Raw genomic sequence first — 18,562 nt, 5'->3', positions numbered from 1 at the left:
GTATACAAGGTGTGTATGAAACATAAATGGATTTTGTATTTAGACTTGGGTCCCATCTCCAAGATATCTCATTATGTATATGTAAATATTCCAAAATCCAAACCACTTCTGGTCTGAAGCATTTTGGATCAGGGAGACTCAACCAGTACCTGTCTGATGTTCCTCCCACAAAGACAACACAAATAAATAGTTGTACTGTATTTGGAAAAAAGAAGATCAAAATGTGTGCTTGTTGCATACAAATATTACAGTCTGAGAAAGTGGGAGGGAAGATTTTAAAGGAATAGCATGGGAAAAGCATGGTGGTGAGTATGCAAGAAACCCTACTTGTATACTGGTAAAGGCTGAAAACCCCACGTTGGCATGACGTTTGCTAGAGAGAAGCAAGAATTGTAGAAAATACGTTGATTCTTCTGCAGTGTCAACCTCCTCCAACCTGGCATCCTCTGGATGTGTGACAGTCCAATTCCCATCATCCCCACAGTCAGCTCTGTAGCAAACAGACATCTTCCTTTTTCAGGACATGTTCAACCTTATGTCCAGGAAGAATTTCAAAATGTCTTCCATTTTGAGCAGGGCTAGGAAGCATGAATTTATATTTCTATGAGTGTTTTTAGCTTTTATTTGGGAATGCCCTACATTTTTCTTGACGGTCCAGCCTTTTGCAGTGCCTTGTCCTCCTTTGCGGTTAGGACATCTGGTCACCCTGAGCAAACTACAGTCAACTTGGGGCTTTCAGCCTTTTCCAGAACTGAGAATTGTAGTCCAGCACATCGGGAGGATGCCAGATTGGAAGAAGCCGAGCTACATATTTCTGACAGTTTCCCCTCCTGATGTGAGCTAAGCTGGGCAAAATGGTGCCCACATATGAAGCCAGCGAATACTTAATGCAGTGGCACCTCTTGTGTAAGCACAAAATCAGCCCTTCCTTCCTTGAGGTGCACATAGAGAGAGAGAGATGCATAAAACCTTGCTAGTGTGCCCTTTAGTGGTTGGATGGCAGCTGGCACAACTTTTGCTTCAGCCACATGCCTTCCTCCTTCAAAGTTGGAACCTCCCTCACTCCTTACAGAAGGAGAGAAGGGATATCTCAAAACACAAAGAAGATCCACTTTCAAACATAACTCTATCGCCCTTCAGAGGGGAAGCCATATTGAACAGTGCAGCAGCAAAACGCCTTATTATCAAATAATAAAGGAGACATTTTGCCTCACCAGTGGGCCATGTGAGAGCTTATACAGTTGTCTGCTTATGTCCTGTGAAAGCAAGGATGAATGAGTTAACTTTTTCTACAAAAAGGCATTTAAAACAGAAGAAAAACAAAAACATAAAATGGGTTCGTAAATTAAAACATAAAAGATATACTCTTTATAGACTTATATATGTATTTTTTATATCCTCTGTCTCTAACTTAAGGTACTTTGGTCAGCAAATCTTATTGCTACATCCTCAGATTTTTTTTGTCCTTCAGGGTTTGCTCCCCCCCCCCCCCACAAGAAAAATTAAAAAAGCTTCCAGAAGCTTTCTGAATTCAATTTTTGCAACACCGATTTCTGTTGTCTTCTTTTTTTTGGTAAACTTTTACAAATCATCAAACAGAAACTCCTCTCGAGCTTCTTTTTTCTTCTCCAAGAGGTGGAAAATACACAAGATTATTGTCATCCTCACACAGTCATTTCAACATGCAAAGTCTTCTCCTCATGGTTCTTTATTGCTGACATCTTTGTCTTGATGTCGTCCACTTGGGATGTATGTATTTCTTTGGCTTGACATGGTGCAGCAAGTGGAGGAAATAAAATAAAAATAAAATTAAAAGAAACAGAAAGGATGTTCTTACTTGGGGCATCTATACCATGACAACGGAAACTGAGTTGCCAAAACTGATGCATGAAGTCTATGCTAAGTGTAGCCTGGAAGACTTTCAGATGCTTCCAGGAGGTGCAGAAGGCAGAAATAAAATGAAGAAATTAAATCAGGTTGTGCATCCCTTTTCTTTTTGTCAAAGGAAGAGCAAATAAAATATCCTCAGGGTGGGATGCTTACAAAAACGAAGACATCGTGTCTCCTAAGTCCAACTGATTTAAACTCAGACCAAATCCTGCCATGGGGCACAAATACGAACGCCACAGATTTCACCTTTGGGACGGGCATTTGTAAATAGTGCAACAGTTTACAAGGCCATTTTTAAGTATCCAAGAAAAGACATTCAAGAGAGGGGGGAAATTCCCTACATGGCACCAAAAAACAAAAACAAAAACAAGAGTTCTTGGAAGCAATGGCACCTTATTGGGTTCTCTCTCTCTCTCTCGTGTACCCAGAGATGCAGCTGCATCAGACAACGAACTCTGGCACTTCTTCGTGGGCAAGATCCAAGGAGAAGTATTTGCTGGCCCTTTTGACAGGGAAAGCCTCTTGGATGTTGATGCACTGCTGAGCCAAGCAGCCATTGCAGTAGAGCCCTTCTTCAGCCAGCGCATGGCCGCACCCAAATGTGTAGCTTTGTGCTGTCTCCTGGCAGAGGCTGGCCAGGCGCAGAAAGTCTTTTTGGTAGAGCCGGATGTCGTCCAGGCTCAAGCTGTGCCGGTCAGTAGAAGTCTTTGGCTTTCTACAGACTGTCTGGAAGGAAGACATTTAAGAAAATGCTTGTTGTTATTTATTCATCAATCCTCAAGGGAAGGTATTGGTAAAATTCTTCTGAACAAATCTTGCCAAGAAAACCCCATGATAGGTTCGCCTTTGCTGTTGTTGTGTGCATTCAAGTAATTTTCAACTTACAGCAGCCCTAAGGTGACAATAGCACGTGGTTTTCTTGGCTGGATCTGTTCAGAGGGTCCATGCACTGGCAGGAAGGCAGGATATAAATAAACAGGATAATAATAATAATAATAATAATAATGATGATGATGATGGTGATGATGATGGGGCTTGCCACTGCCATCCTTTGAGGCTGAGAGAGTGTGACTTGCCCAACCAAACTGGGATTCAAACCCTAGTTTCCAGAGTCATAGTCCGACTCTCAAACCAGTATGCCACATTTACCTTAGGGTCACCAAAAGTTGGAAATAGCTTGAAGGCACAAATCCTCCCTCCCACCCCACAGATTTCTGCATTGCCTCCCAGCCCACAAGAACTCCTTAGGTGGTGAACAAATCAATACCACTACCAACAATAATGTACCAAGGCTTGAGGCAAGGTATAACATAGATTAGTGAATCCCAAACTTTGGTCCTCCAGGTGCTTTGGACTTTAGCTCCCAGAATTACTAACTTAAGATGGTAGAATAAGATGTCATCTTGACCATACCAATAAAAGCCTCTGTCTACGGAGGCTGGGGCATCTTGGGAGTTGAAGTCCAAAGAAGTACCAAAGTCTGGGAATCACTAGCATTGATCAAAACACTTGACATGATTTAAACACCTAGGTTAAAATTCATAAACATAAGACACCTTAAAAGCATCCAGACACAAAATTTAAAATTCATAGTTCAAAATCAGCTGGGTAGGCCTGCTGGAAGAAAGAAGATAGGTCTTTAATACCATTTTGACTTCAGACAGCATTTTTAGATGTCAAATCTCCCCAGCAGGTCATTCCACAGCCTTGGGGAGGCTGATGAAAAAGTTCTCTGGGTGACAGCTGACAGTCTAGTCCTGGCCGGTTGAAGTAAATGTCCCCCAGAGGATCTGAGTGTATGGGGTGGATTATATGGGAGAAGGCAATCCAAAAGGTAACCTGGACCCACATTAAGCAACAGTCCAATGTTTTTTCTGCATTTCTTGTCTTTTGGACTGCTGGAAATGGGGAAGGAGGATATACCTTGGGAAAAGAGATCCACGTGTAACAGAATGCTTTAAAATGCAGCAAGTGGATGAAGACAGATGGAGGAGAGGTTCAGTCAAGGACATCCACTTTATCCCTGTCCTTGTACAAGCGGAATATTTAGCTGCCATGCCCTGAGAAACACCCAGCCATCCATCCAACAACACAGTGGCTGGACTGTCACATCACATGACTCAGTTTCCCTGCTGTAAGTCACAAACCTGTGGCAATGAATCGATGCTCTGGCCATGAAGCCTGATCACCGTCTCTGAAGAGCTGGAAGTGGACGAACTGACCTCTTTGACGACTAAGCCTGTATAAGGAGGAAAGCATGCAGGAAAAAAACAACAACCCAAAGAAATTAGATTAATCACTGTTTGAGAACAGTTCAGGTTACTTTTTTTTTTTTAAAAAAATATTGCTCACAGCAAGTTACATTAGAAGTTCACTTTTTGCTTTGCACTGGAAAAATCCCATTACTTTATCACCATCTTGCTGGTTTTACAGAATATGGGATGTGTTGGTTATGGCTCAAGACAGAGAACTTCATTTTGTGCAGAGATGGACAACACTGTGGCTGAGAATCTACACTGTAATTGTATAGTCCACATCTCTGCACATGGAGATATTATTGGTTGTGTTATGCAACTCTTGGCTCAGTCATGCAACCAAGATACCAAAAGTGGAACTGAATGCACAACCAAACATGTGCATATACACCCAAATGAGCAATACCACTGCACACATAACTCTGCTTTCATGTCCCTAAACTGAATGTGCATGTTGTGTATTACTAAAAAATTCTCCAACGGCTTCTACAGGGGAACTTATGCTTGTGTAGCTACATCAACAGAATTCCAACCCCCTTGTAGTTTGGAACCACAAGTGTCAAAATGACAACAGCAGACTCACACACAGTTGTACTACGTAGCTCTGGTCCATTACTGAATCATTGGAATCTTAACTTTGAATGTACTGCTTATTCAATGAACATGAATACTGCTGTTTAATCAACTCCTTATATGTACAGTATATTTTTAAAAACAGGTTTGCTGAATTTCTTAAAACAATATAAGCAGCTTACTTTTCATAGAGTTGGAAGGTGCCTCATGGGCCACAGGGCTCAACCCCTTGCTCAGTGCAGGATTTCCAGCTAAAACATATGCAGCAGATAGCTGTTCAGCCTCTTTCTGAAGAAATCCAGAGAAGGAGGCCCCACCACCCTTGTAGACAACTGGTCCCTTTGCTGGGTTGCTCTCACTATCAAGACGTTCTTCCTAATGTTCAATTGGCATCTAATCTATTAAAACTTCAAATCATTGGACCTGGTCCTACCCTGTGAAGCATCAGAGAACAAGCCTGCCTCCTCCTCTCTGTGACAGCCCTTGGGGTATTTAAAGAGTACAGTTTATTTGTTCCTTGCTTATACTGATCTCTACAATTTACCTGAGTGTCCATTGAACTTCCTGGCCATCAACATGTCCTCAGTGATGTAAATGCATACATCAGGACTAACATCATCCAGGGAGGTTTCACTCGCTGGCTCAAGGTCTCGGGGGTCATCAACCAGCATCTCGATTTCTGAATGGGGGGGGGGGGGGGAGAAAGAGTAAGAAATAGCTTGCAGAGTAGAAAAGCATCAGGAAAATGACTTTGGATGCAACATGTCATCTGCAAGACGGCATAAACAAGGATCTGGAAAATAAAAGCAGATGCATTCTCTAATTTGATTCAAATGCTTCTAGGGCCAAATTAGGTAAAACATGAGCACAAATCTCAGAATCACAGAGCTGGAAGGGATCTCAAGGGCCATCCAGTCCATCTCCCTGCCATGCGAGAATACACAAATAAAGCACTCCTATGGCTATCTAACCTCTGTTTAAAAATCTCCACAGGAGGAGGCTCCATTATCCCATGGGGCAGGCTATTCCACTATTGAACAGCTCTTACAGTAAAGACGTTCTCCAGCTACAACAGTAAAAAAATATTTGTGGGGAGGCAACAACTGAAAGCAGAAAAACAGCAAGCGGAGTCAATGCTTAATTCCTTTTCCTGGAAAGCTCTTTGTTGACTCTCCTCTCCCCCAAGTCCATGTGAGCATGAGGCCAAAATTGAAAGGATTAAAAAAAAACCTCCCCGCATCTTCTGAAGTTCCTTCACTCCAAATCTTTTCTTTGTTGCAGATGCATTTCAATCCATGAGTGGGGTGCAAAAAGGGACTCTTCCACACTGCACATCTAAAATTATATGACTCCATTTTAACTGCCATAGTTATATCTTATGGAAATCCAGAGCTTGTAGTTTGGGGAGGCACTAGAATTCTCTAGAAAATAATTCTAAACACTTGTTCCTAAACTGCCAATTACAGGATTGCATACAATGTTGCTGCAGCATTAAATCATAGTGTCACACCTGTACATTGTGATAGGACCCCAGCTGTGATGTGGTAGTGAAGCTTTGCTGTTTATAGACTTACCATCCTCCTGTGAAGAGTCCTCTTCCAGACGCTCCTTCTCTCCGCTCTCCACGCCAGAGGTGTGTGAGCTGCCATGACTGGTCATGGAGCTGCAGGCCCTCAGCTTTCGGTGGACAGCTGCCACCAAGAAATCGTCTTCTGCCCCTCGATCCCTTGGCTTGGGGTCAGCCTCAATCCCGGAGGTGTGGGAGCTGCTGTGGCTGGCGGTGGAGTGGCGGGAAAGGCGCTTGTGTTTGACGCTTCCTGAGCTACTCCCGCTGGCTCGGGAACGCTTCTCAAGTTGGTCCATGTCAAGGTCCAGAGCATCGCTGATGTAGGACTCCCGGTACTGCTTCTTCTCTAGAAGGAAAAGCCAAGAACAAAATCCATGAAAGAAGATTCTTGTTTCTATTCTTCCAAAAGTGAGCTCAGGAAGGTATTACAAGTAAGTGAGTTATGGACCACAGAATCATAGAATAGAATTATAGAGTTGGAAGAGAGCACAAGGGCCATAAAGCCCAACCCTTTGCCATGCAGGAACTCACAATCAAAGCACCCCTGACAAATGGCCATCCAGCCTCTGTTTAAAGACTTCCAAAGAAGGAGACTCCACCACACACTGAGGGAGTGTGTTTCACTGTCAAACAGCTCCTACTGTCATGACGCTCCTCCTAACATTTAGCTGGAATCTCTTTTCCTGTAGTTTACATCCATTGTTCCTCAGCAATTTTTTAATGGAATGACTGGTTTTAATAATGTAAACAGTTTGATTCTATTTTAAAGCTCTCTTTTTGTATGTTCTGTTTGTATTGTATTATAATTGTATTGTTCTGTTAAATCATGAGATGCTTTGAATCCTAATTTTGGGAGGAAAGCAGGATATTATACGTATTAATAATAATTATTGTAGCATCTTATCTTCTGAAATTCATTTTGTTAGTTTTGGCCCAGCTTTCTAATCTATTAAGGTCATTTTGAATTTTGTTCCTGTCCTCTGGGGTATTAACTTCTCCTCCTAAGTTGGTGTCATCTGCAAATTTGATAAGCATGCCTTCTATTCCTTCATCCAAGTCATTGATAAAGATGTTGAATAGCACTGGGCCCAGGACAGAGCCTTGTGGGACCCAACTGGTCACTTCTCTCCAGGAGGAAAAGGAGCCATTGCAGATAACCCTTCAGATTCAGCCAGTCATCCTTTTACAAATCCACCTAACAGAAGCCTTGTCTAGCCCACATTTTACAAGCTTGCTTGCAAGAATATCGCGGGGGATGTTGTCAAAGGCCTTACTGAAATCAAGCCCCAGTTCTTAAGCCCATCTGCCTAATCTAAGGTCATTTTGAATTTTGATCCTGTCCTCATGAATATTAACTACTACTTTGGAGTCATCTGCAAATTTGATAAACATGCCCTCTATTCTTTCATCCAAGTCATTGATAAAGATGTTGCACAGAACCACATCAAGAAGGATATTGATAAACTGGATATTGATAGGCTACTTAGAAGCACTCTACCAGTCACTTCAGAAACATCAGGCTCATCTCAACCTGCCGCCCCAGTTAGCTGGCCTAATGGAGGATTTTGGAACTGCAGTCCAAAAAAGAAACTTCCCCCTCATCTTGGCATTATCACCATTTTTCATCTTATTTACATCTCTCCTTTCCTTCCCACACCTGTGATTCAAAGCAGCCTGAAAATACAATATTGCTAAAACGAACAAAAGGTTAGAACAAAAATGCAATTAAACTGCCAATAACTATAAATCAATTTAAAGCATACATTTTAAATAATTAAAAGCAATTTAAAAACAGAAGTGTTATTACGTTACGGATGGATTATTTCCATACCCCCCCCCCCTCCGGTTCCTGGAGGGAAAAACAAGTTTTGGGATATGAGCCATGGGAACCATGGAAATCTGTATTTGAGTTAGACTTAAAAGTGATTACATATGTATACAGTTCTAAGAAGGGATTACAATCAGAGGGTTACTAGGATTGCAAGAAAGAAGAAAAATAAGTGGAGGTTAATGGGGAATGAATAGAGAGTTAAAGAGCCAGTCTTCTCCACATTCCTCCATTTTAGGAGAGGACCTTCTCTCGGTCCCACCACCATCACAAGCATGGTTGGTGGGGACAGAAAAGAGTACCTTCTTGGTGGCTGCCTCAGACTCTTGACCTCCCTGCCCAGGGAGACCAGAACAGATGCATCCTTCAGGTCATTCTCTCGGCAGGCAGAGACATTTTCATTCCAACAAACTTTTAAAATGGAAAGTTTTAAACAAATGGGCTGAAGGTGCTGTGCTATTATAAACTCAGTTCTCTCCCCCCCCCTCCGCTTTTAATGGTATTTTATCTTTTTAAAGTATATAGTGGGTGCTTGGTATCCACTGGGATTTGGTTCCAGGACCCCTCTGTGGATAGCAAAACATGGCTGCTCAAGTTCCACTAGATACAGTAGTGTAGTAAAATGGTGTTCTTGTGTAACACACACACACACACACACACACAGTTGGCCCTCCTTATCCACAGATTTTTTTATCCATGGATTCAAGCATCCATAGCTTCAAAATGTTTTAAAAAGTATAAATTCCAAATAGCCAAGCTTGATTTTGCTATTTTATATAAGGAACACCATTTTGCTGTGCCATTGTATTTAATGGGACTTGAGCATCCATGGAATTTGTTATGCACAGGTGTTCTTGGAACCAAACCACAGTGGATAACAAGGACCCACTGTATATATTTTCAAACCATGGATGGTTGAATCTGTAGATGCAGAGGACCGACTGTAGTTTTGAATCATGTTAATATGGCCAACAGTTTAATTCCATTTCAATGTTATGTTTATGTATTGTTTTAACTATTAATGTTTTTAGAGTTGTAACCCTCCATTGTGTGGCACAGTGGTTTGAGAGTTGGAGTGTGGCTTGGGAGACAAGGGTCTATTTCTCCTCTTGGCCATGAAATTCATTGGGTGACCCTGGGCAAGTCACATGCTCTCAGCCTCAGGAGAAGCCATTGGCAAACCTCCTTTGAACAAATCTTACCAAGAAAACCCCACAACAGGTTCGCCTTAGGGTCACCATAAGTTGTAAATGATTTGAAGGCAAACAACAACAAAGAATCCATGTGTCCAAATTTTGGGGGAATATGGGATGATTGATTATGATGATGACAATCATAATACAGTGGGGCCTTGGTATTTCCAGCGGTTTGGAAAATAAGAAAATCTGTGGATGTACAAGTCTCATTAAATACATAGATATATAATGGCAAAATTGAGGTTTGGTTTTTTAAAAATTTATTTCTTTATTGTATTTATAGCCCACCGAATCTGTGAAAAAAGAATATGCACATATGGAGGGCTGAGTGTAATAATAACAATAGAATCCTAGAATCATAGAGTTGGAAGAGACTGCAAGGGCCATCCAGTCTCCCCATCCTGCCATGCAGGAAATCTAAATCAAAGCAGCCCTGACAGATAGCCATCCAGCCTCTGTTTAAAGACCTCTAAAGAAGGAGACTCCACTACACTCCGAGGAAGGAGTGTGTTCCACTGTTGAACAGCCCTTACTGTCAGGAGGTTCCTCCTGAGGAGGTGGAATCTCTTTTCCTGTAGCTTGCATCCATTGTTCCAGGTCCTAGTCTCTGGAGCAGGAGATAATAATGTGAAAAAATTTCGTAGCACCTTTGAGACTAACTGAAAGACAGAAATTGGCAGCATGAGCTTTTGTAGCCTTAAGCCTGCTTTCTCTGTTGCATTTGGTCATCTGCATCTGAGGAAGTAGACTGAAGTCTACAAAAGCTCATGCTGCCAACTTTTCTTTCAATTAGTCTCAAAGGTGCTACAAGATCTCTTCACATACTGATTTTTCAGACTAATGCATCTATATCTTTGAATGATGATGATGGTGATAGAAAAAGAAAATGACACATGGGAAAGAGAGATAGATTTCCACAGCACCACCTACACTCTTCCTTGTTCAGTGAGGCTGCACATTGATTTTTTAATAACCATGTACCTGGAAAAAACAGAAAGAGATGGGTTTTCCCTCTGCTCTTGGTTCCACAGCAACAAACAGTTGAGAGCTGGGGTGGGGTGGGCAGAGGAGAGCAGACTGGATATGCAAAATGTTGTAGACTAATAATTTAGACATGCTTATTGGTACCAAATGGGAATGGTGGGGAAAACAGGACCAAGCCAAGCTAATCTCAGGATGCATCCACACTGCAGAAATAATCCAGGTTGACACAATTTTAACACTTTAACATGACTCAGTGCTATGGATTTCTGTGATCTGTAGTTCTGTGAGACATTTAACTTTCTTTATCAGAGAAATCTGGTGCCACAAAAAACTACAAGTTCTGGAATTCCACAGCATTAAGCCATAGAAATTAAAAGTAGTGTCAGCCTGGATTATTTCTGCTGTGTGGATGCAGCCTAAGAATGAGTGCTGAATGTGAGAAGAGGGCAAGAAATGTAGGCCAAAGCAAAGCCATGTCCAAGATAAAGGGACGTCTACCTTCATTCTCTTCCAGTTTCCTAATCTGCCGCAGGACCGGCTGCAGATTCATGTAGAGGCGATGGCTGCTGCTCAGCAGCTGCAGGAGGTGGCGAGAACGCATGGGGCAGCCTGTGTAGTATGTGAGTTTGCGGGCTGATGGCAGTCCATCTGGCAGGATCTCGAACCTCTTGCCCTGAGAAGACAAGCAGCGTGTGAGGAAACCAGCTGGTATGCAAAGGCTGCCATTTGATGTCCCTTGCTTCCCCCAAACCTCCAACCTCCACCCCTCGTATACCACCAGAATCTCCCATAATAGTCCTGCTATATACCACCCTAGTCTTGTAAGACAGGGGATATTTTGCTTAGCAGCTGTACATCTCAAAAGGACCTTGCGATTCATGTTGATTATAAGGTGAACATGAAGTAGCAGCGTGATGCTGCAGCAAAAAAGGGCAAATGTTATCTTTGTGATTGTCATTGTGTGCCTTCAAGTCTTTCTGACTTATGGCAACCCTACCACAGGATTTTCCTAGGCAGAGAATGTGTGACTTGTCTGGTCTCCTAGTGGGTTTCCATGGCTGAGCGGGGAATCAAACCCTGGTCTACACTACTGCACTACACCAGCTCTCAAACACTATTTTAGCTTGCATTAACAGAAGCCTAGCTTCAAGTAATAGTCCCACTGTTTTCTGCACTGGTCAGGCCTCACCTGGAGTATTGCTTTCAGTTCTGAGCTCCTCATTTTAAGAAGGATATAGACAAGTGAGTTCAATGAAGGGGAAGAATGATGATAAGAAAGATGGAGAACAAGACCTATGAGGAAAGGGTGAAGGAGCCGGGCATATTTAGCCTAGTGAAAAGAAGTCTGAGGGGTGACATGATTGCAGTCTTTAAATATCTCAAGGGCTGTTCTAGAGAGAAGGTGGCAGGTTTCTTCTCTGCTGCCCCAGAGGGAGGACCAGGGCTGAGCCCGCACTGCAGAAATAATTCAGTTTGACACTACTTTAACTGTCATGGCTCAATGTTAGGGAATTCTGGGAGCTATAGTTTGTTCTGGCACCAGAGCTCTCTGCCAGAGACGGCTAAGTGTCTCAACTTGGGCGAAAAGTATGACTTTTCTTTCTCTACCCAGGTTCTCAAGTCTCTCCACTGCTCTTATTTTGGAAATTGGGTGATGTCTTCCTCTTCTGTTGCTAGCTATTATTTCATGGAGGGGTGAGGTCTGAAATTCCCACACCTGGGGTAAATCCAGTTGTTCATCACAACTAGAATTGACACTTTTCCTTTAGTACTGCAGAATGGATGCAGTTTGACACTGCTTTAACTGTCATGGCTCATTGCTATGAAATTCTGGGATCTGTAGTTTTGTGAGATATTTAGCCTTCTCTGCCAGTGTGACAACAAACTACTGATGCCAGGATTCCACAGCATTGAGACACAGCAGTTAAAGCAGCGTCAAACTGCATTATTTCTGCAGTGCACATGCAGCCAATGGGAACTTGGGAAGCCAACACTTGTGTGTAAGTTACCCTGAAACAATGGGTCTACTCCAGTTGGGTCTATTCAAGAGGGGCTGATTGTGAGTGCTTTCTACTCACCACAAACACAAGTTTTCCAACATTCGTCCAAGGGAAGTCATAAAGCAAGTGCCTTTCGCTGTTAACATTCTGAGAGGGAGAGAGAAAAAAGGAGAATTAGTTGACTGTGAGTTTTTCAAGGTGGAATAAGTATATCATTCAAAGCAAACATATTTCTCTCACCACACATACAAGTTCCTGCACATTGGAAGGATGTACACCATTCTCTCTCTCTCTCTCTCTCTCTCTCTCTCTCTATATATATATATATATACACACACACACATACATACACCAAATCTCAAAACTTGGAAAAGCTTGGAGTACAATTCCCAGACTTCTTGAACCAGTATTGGGAGATTCTGAAGATTATAGTTCAACAAAGGAACTTTTCCAAGCTCCGCTCCAGATGACACTTTTTCTAGGGTTTCTGCATTGACTCCGTGCTCACACTGTACATGGGACTGGAGGGAGAGAAACTGTTGTGGGCCCAGGGTCCATGATACTGGAGACCAGGGTTTGAATCCCAGCTCAGCCATGGAAACCCTCAGAGAATGGAAATGGCAGAAACTTGGGATTGCAAAATTCCAAAATCCAAAATTGTTCGCATGGGTGGCTGAGAGAATGACACCTTTCCTTTAGTCAGTGTCACTATACACAAATTTTGTTTCATGAACAAATTGATTAAAAATATTATGCATAAAACTTCCTTCGGATTATGTGTACAAGGTTTATACAGGTAAAGGAAAAAAACTGGGAGGTGAATCCCTAAACAAACACAAGCAGGTGAATGAGCAAAAAGTTTAGGGGAGATGGACACTCGGCAATTTTATTTAAACAGTGTGTTGCACTCAAATGCAATGAATTTTTAAAAAATGTTAAAATACAAAGCATGCAATCTATAAAAGGTAATTCAAGCCTGTGGGCCACGCCCTACAGACATAAACATAAAATGAACAATCAGTACTGGGCCAGAAAGGAAGGATATTTGGTCCATTTGGAGTTACTACTTACCCATAGAGACGGGATGTCCCCATACATCTTATGAGTATCTTTCCAAGATTGTTTCATTAGTTGTACATGACCACTGAGGAAGACACATATGTCGAAACGCGTTTGGTCAACATTTATTACTTTGTAATGGGCATACTGCATTATCCGTTTTAATTTGTTAGTCATTGTGTGTACACCTGTTGTATACCCTTTAATCTCATTCTGTGAGGCACAAATGAATTGACATTTCATGTACTGTATATGTTCCCATGGGATTTGCAGTTTTCTGGCCCAGTACTGATTGTTCATTTTATGTTTATGTCTGCATTTGAGTGCAACACACTGTTTAAATAAAATTGCCGAGTGTCCATCTTCCCTAAACTTTTTGCTCATTCACAAGGTTTATACAGAACATGAATGTTATGTTTAGGGTTGTGTTCCATTTCCAAGGTATCTCACTATCTATATGCAAATATTCCAAAATCCAAAATACTCCTGGTCCCAAGCATTTTGGATAAGGGAGACTCAACATGCACTTTGTCATAAGCTGTCCTGGATCCTGTGGCAGAAGAAAGGTAGGATAATAAACAAAAGATGGAATGAGAGAGAGAGAGAGAGAGAGAGAGATGGTTTGACACTTATGTAATATAAAGGGATACATACTTGAAAGATCTGGATCCCCCGTGTGGTCAGCCCAAGTGTCAAGGAGGCCTCAATTTCTTTCTTGTCCTACATAAAAGGAAGCACAAGGAAATATTTTCACATCTTCTAAAACATCTGCAGAATCCTCCCCATGCCAAATGAGGAGCATTCATTTGCAGAAGCTGATGGAGAAAAGAATGCAAGACAAAGAGATTTTGCTTCCTCCTAGGCTTGATTTTAGTGTTGGGGTATGAATCTTGAGACCAGGGTTTGATTCACACACATGCAGCATGGTGTGAGCACTAGGTCTGAATCCCTGTTTGACTACAGAAACCCAAAAGGTGATCTTGGGAAAGTCATGAACTCTCAGCCTCAGAGGAAGGCAATGATACACCCCCTCTGAAGCAACTTGCCAAGGAAACCCCATGATATAGGGTCACCCTAAGTCAAAAATGACTTGGAGGCACACATCAGCAATCAACAGATGCACAGACATAAACCTGATTAATATAAAACTGTTAATACCAACACATAACTATCACATTAACTATATGTTAATATTCTCATATGTTATAACCCATATGTTAATATTCTCTCTCCTATAACCTTTCCTCCCAGTCCCTTGGGGAACAAAGTTATCATTTATTCAAAATCTGCTTCCTTTGGGGAAAAAATTTAAATAAGTTTTTAGTCAAGCTTTGCTTTAATTTTTTCTAAGATGATTTGGCTGGGAGGAAGATGGGCTTTAAGCACTCAATTTTTAAAAAACCAATTAATAAATAAATAAATAGGCTGAGTGTCCACTTAAAACATTACAAGGAGGCCTTGCAACCAGATTAAAAGGTGAATTGCCACACCTTGAGGCTTCCAGGCACAGCAATTCACCCTCTCTGTTTGGCCACTAAATGCTTGTTTTGGAGATTCTGGAGGTCTCAGGAGCCAGAAAAATGTTCTTGTGGGTGCCACATGTAGTCCAAGGTATACTCTTGATCCACAGACAATGTGCAATGCAGCATTAATCCAGTTTGACACCACTTTAACTGCCATGGCTAAATACAATGGAATTCTGGTGGCTGGAGTTTTATGAGATATTTAGCGTTCTCTGTCAGAGAACTCTGGTGCCACAATTAACTACAACTCCCAGAATCCCACAGCAGTAAGCCATGATAGTTAAAGTGGTGTCAAACCGGATTATTTCTGCCATGAGGATGCAGCCACTCTTGCACTAGACACTGCCTGTTAAGAAAGACACAGTCTGGTGTTGGGATAGTTCATAAGCGTCTGACTTTAGCTGTTAGGAAATATTTGACAAAAGTATGAGGCTTGGAAACTGTAGTGAGGCTGAAAAATGTCACTTTTTGGACTGCAACTCCAGAATCCCCAGCCAGAATTGCTGGGGCATGTGTGTCTTCCCAAGAAGCCAGGTCTGTGTATGGTAGAGCTGTCTGGAGGATTCTGGCAGTTGTGGTCCCTAAAAATGGGAGCAATGTTTCTGAACTTTGGACACTGGGATGTCAAGTCCCAAAGTAGCAGAAGCATCCCTTGCTGATGCTTGTCCTCAAATGCACTTCTTGGTTGACTGGCACTGTGCTCAACTCCCTGAAGAATCCATTTCTGCCTTTTGTTTTGCAGAATGGCTTCAAAGGTGTGAAAGCCAAGTGCCAGCTTACTGCTGGCTGCCTCCAATGGATCCTGTGCCAGGTGGAAACATAGCCTTCCTGAAACTCAGATGCCAGACAATATCCACGCTGCCACAACCACTCACAAACATACAACACACATACAACACAGCTTTGTCCTGCAAAGAGACATGAAAAATGTTGCAGCTATTAGAAACCCAGCATTCAAACACACCATTGGGACTGCATCTACTTATGCTGTTTGACACCACTTTAACTGCTCCATATTGTAGAGATCTGAGATTGGTAGTTTCGTGAGATATTTAAGAGCCAGCATGGTGCAGTGGTTTGAGTGTTGAACGATGACTTTGGATAACAGGGTCTGATTCCCGTTTGACCATGAAAACCATTGGTTAACTTTGGGTGAGTCACATGCTCTCAGCCTCAAAGGAAGTCCTCTGAACAAACTATGCCAAGAAAAGCCGATAATAGGTTCGCCATTGGAAATGACTTGAAGGCATATAACAACAACAATAACGAGATATTTAGCCGCCTCTGTCAGAGATCTCTGGTGCCACAACAAACTACAAATCCCAGGATGCCATAGGATGGAGCCATGACAGTTAAAGCAGCGTCAAACTGCATTAATTTCATTGGCAAGCAAAAATCATAGAATCATAGTTGGAAGAGACCGCACGGGCCATCCAGTCCAACCTCCTTCTGCCATGCAGGAAATCTAAATCAAAGCATCCCTGACAGATGGCCATCTAGCCTCTGCTTGAAGACCTCCAAGGAAGGAGACTCCATTACACTCCGGGGGAGTTTGTTCCACTGTCGAACAGCCCTTACTGTCAGGAAGTTCTTCCTAATATTGAGGTGGAATCTCTTTTCCTGCAGCTTGCATCCATTGCTCCGGGTCCTAGTCTCTGGAGCAGCAGAAAACAAGCTGGCTCCCTCCTCAAGAATACAGTGGCACTGTTACTTCTCTTGATCTAGACACTACAGTATACTTCTATTGATGCAGCCTAAAATCGCATTGGCCTTGTTAGCTGCCGCATCGCACTGTTGACTCATGTTCAACTTGTGGTCTACTTGGACTCCCAGATCCCTTTCACACATAGTGTTTTATTTAGACAGTCTTTTAATACATAAGCCATGGAATGGCTTTTCTATGGGGTTTTTGTTATATGGGGTGTGTATAGTAGTTTTTAATGTTTGCAATTTTATACTGTTTTTATCTGATGTTTTTATTCTTCTCTGTTTTAAAGTCTTTCAAATGAAAGTTCTCCCTTCTACTATTTTATCAAGATCATTACATTTTGTTTCAAATCCTTTTTGTTTTTGATCATTTTAAAATCTCTCTATAACTTGTTTGTAAAGTAGACAATCTATTTTTGATCTAAATTTCTTATTTCCTCTTGTTTTTTGATTCCAACCTATGGTTTTATTTTATGTAAGGATATCTTTGTATCTTAACCAATTATCTATTTTAGTCCATGTTCTAAAGAATGCTTCCTGAGGCAATACCCAAATGGGAATTCCTAAATAAAAGTCTTCTAATTTGTAGCAAGTTCTTTATTATGGCTTTACACAGGAAGTGATGTTTGAATTCTTTATGAACCTTGGTTTTATCATATCAAAGGTAAGCATGCCTACCAAAAACGGAGGTTCAATCTCTCCAGATTCAGTAGATTAACATCGTCCAGATTTATCCACTCTATCTACCAATTTAAGCTATTAGCTTGATAGTAAAGATCCAAATCCAGAAGGGTACAGCTAAAATGATATATTAAAATCATAGCTTTTCTATAAAGAGACCATGGCCATTTGCAAAGACACGCTTGCTGCCGCTACCTCTGTACCTGTTGCTTGTTTCTGGGCACAATTTTAAGTTATGATCTACAAACCCTGTTTCAGGTCCAGCCTAACTGAAAGACTTTATCTCTCTATTAGAGTTGCCACTTCCAGTTATCATAGCTCCTCCCCAGAGGAGACAAGGGTGCAAATTCTCCACTTTTGAGAGGCTGAGCTCCAGGCAAGAAGAAAGGCTGTGTGCAAATCTCCAGCTCAGCTAGGTGACAATTTGCAAGGACATATTTGATAGGTTGCTGCAACCTGTAAAGGAGGTTGATGCATTTTCAGTGGGTCCTTGGTATCCACTGGTGTATGGATCCAGGACCCTCCATGGATATCAAAATCTGTGGAAGCTCAGGTTCCATTAAGTACAGTACATAGTAAAATGGTGTCCCTTATAAAAGTGGAAAAATCAAAGTTGGCATTTGGGAATTTATATATTTTTGGAATATTTTGAAGCCATGGATGGTTGGATCCATGGATACTGAGGACTGTACTTGGTTAGTTTTCTCTTTCCCTCTCAGTCACTGTGGTGCCAGTATTCAGCCTTTGCTTTGCTCTGCCTCCACCTTCCACCCAGAAGGTAAAGGCCTCTATTCACAGGTTAACTGCTTGTGGAAAGTCTTTTTTATGGTGAATGCTGTATTTTTATCTTTAATGCAATGTATTTAAACAATTTCACAGCTCTTAAAATTAGGATGTATTTTGATATATCCTGTTTTATTGTATTTTAACTTTTTTATCACCAGGATCTTATGTTTATCTTGTTTTAGCCTACTTGCAAATCCCCTTGGGCCCCATGTCAGGAGCAAGATACGACATAAAATACACAGAGACATACGTACCTTGTATAATCTATAGTAATGCACAGCAACATCATCCAGCCGCACAGCCTCCTTGATGTACTTCAGATGGGCTTCTGAGGCGGTCAGAGCGCATTGGTCCTTGTGCATGATAGGGATGTGTTTGAGGATGTAGTCCTTCCCTCTCTTTGCAACCACCTGTCCAGAGACAGAGAAGATATAACTAATATTGGTGGAAAGTCAGGAGAAGCAATTGTTGCAAGGAACTGACCAAGGGCCATACAAATCCCACAATTTCGAT

The 18,562-nt window shown here is 41.8% G+C and overlaps 1 protein-coding gene across 7 annotated transcripts in view; it reads right to left on the bottom strand.

Moving 5' to 3' along the window:
• Window positions 1-1,362: 1,362 nt before the first annotated feature.
• The window catches only part of FRMD6 (FERM domain containing 6), a 95,057-nt gene continuing 77,857 nt past the window's right edge, over window positions 1,363-18,562 (bottom strand). For all 7 annotated transcript variants that reach the window (XM_042468875.1, XM_042468841.1, XM_042468850.1 and 4 more), the window contains 8 exons: window positions 18,304-18,459; window positions 14,007-14,072; window positions 12,372-12,440; window positions 10,792-10,966; window positions 6,293-6,631; window positions 5,263-5,397; window positions 4,038-4,129; window positions 1,363-2,616 (listed from right to left, as the gene is read on the bottom strand). In XM_042468875.1, coding sequence (XP_042324809.1) covers window positions 2,332-2,616; window positions 4,038-4,129; window positions 5,263-5,397; window positions 6,293-6,631; window positions 10,792-10,966; window positions 12,372-12,440; window positions 14,007-14,072; window positions 18,304-18,459 — 1,317 coding nt within the window. In that variant the 3' untranslated portion in view covers window positions 1,363-2,331. The remainder of the gene's footprint in view (window positions 2,617-4,037; window positions 4,130-5,262; window positions 5,398-6,292; window positions 6,632-10,791; window positions 10,967-12,371; window positions 12,441-14,006; window positions 14,073-18,303; window positions 18,460-18,562) is intronic.

This window comes from Sceloporus undulatus, chromosome 1 (assembly GCF_019175285.1).
Source record: "Sceloporus undulatus isolate JIND9_A2432 ecotype Alabama chromosome 1, SceUnd_v1.1, whole genome shotgun sequence".
NCBI lineage: Eukaryota > Metazoa > Chordata > Lepidosauria > Squamata > Phrynosomatidae > Sceloporus > Sceloporus undulatus.
This window is presented reverse-complemented; position numbering and strand designations above follow the sequence as displayed.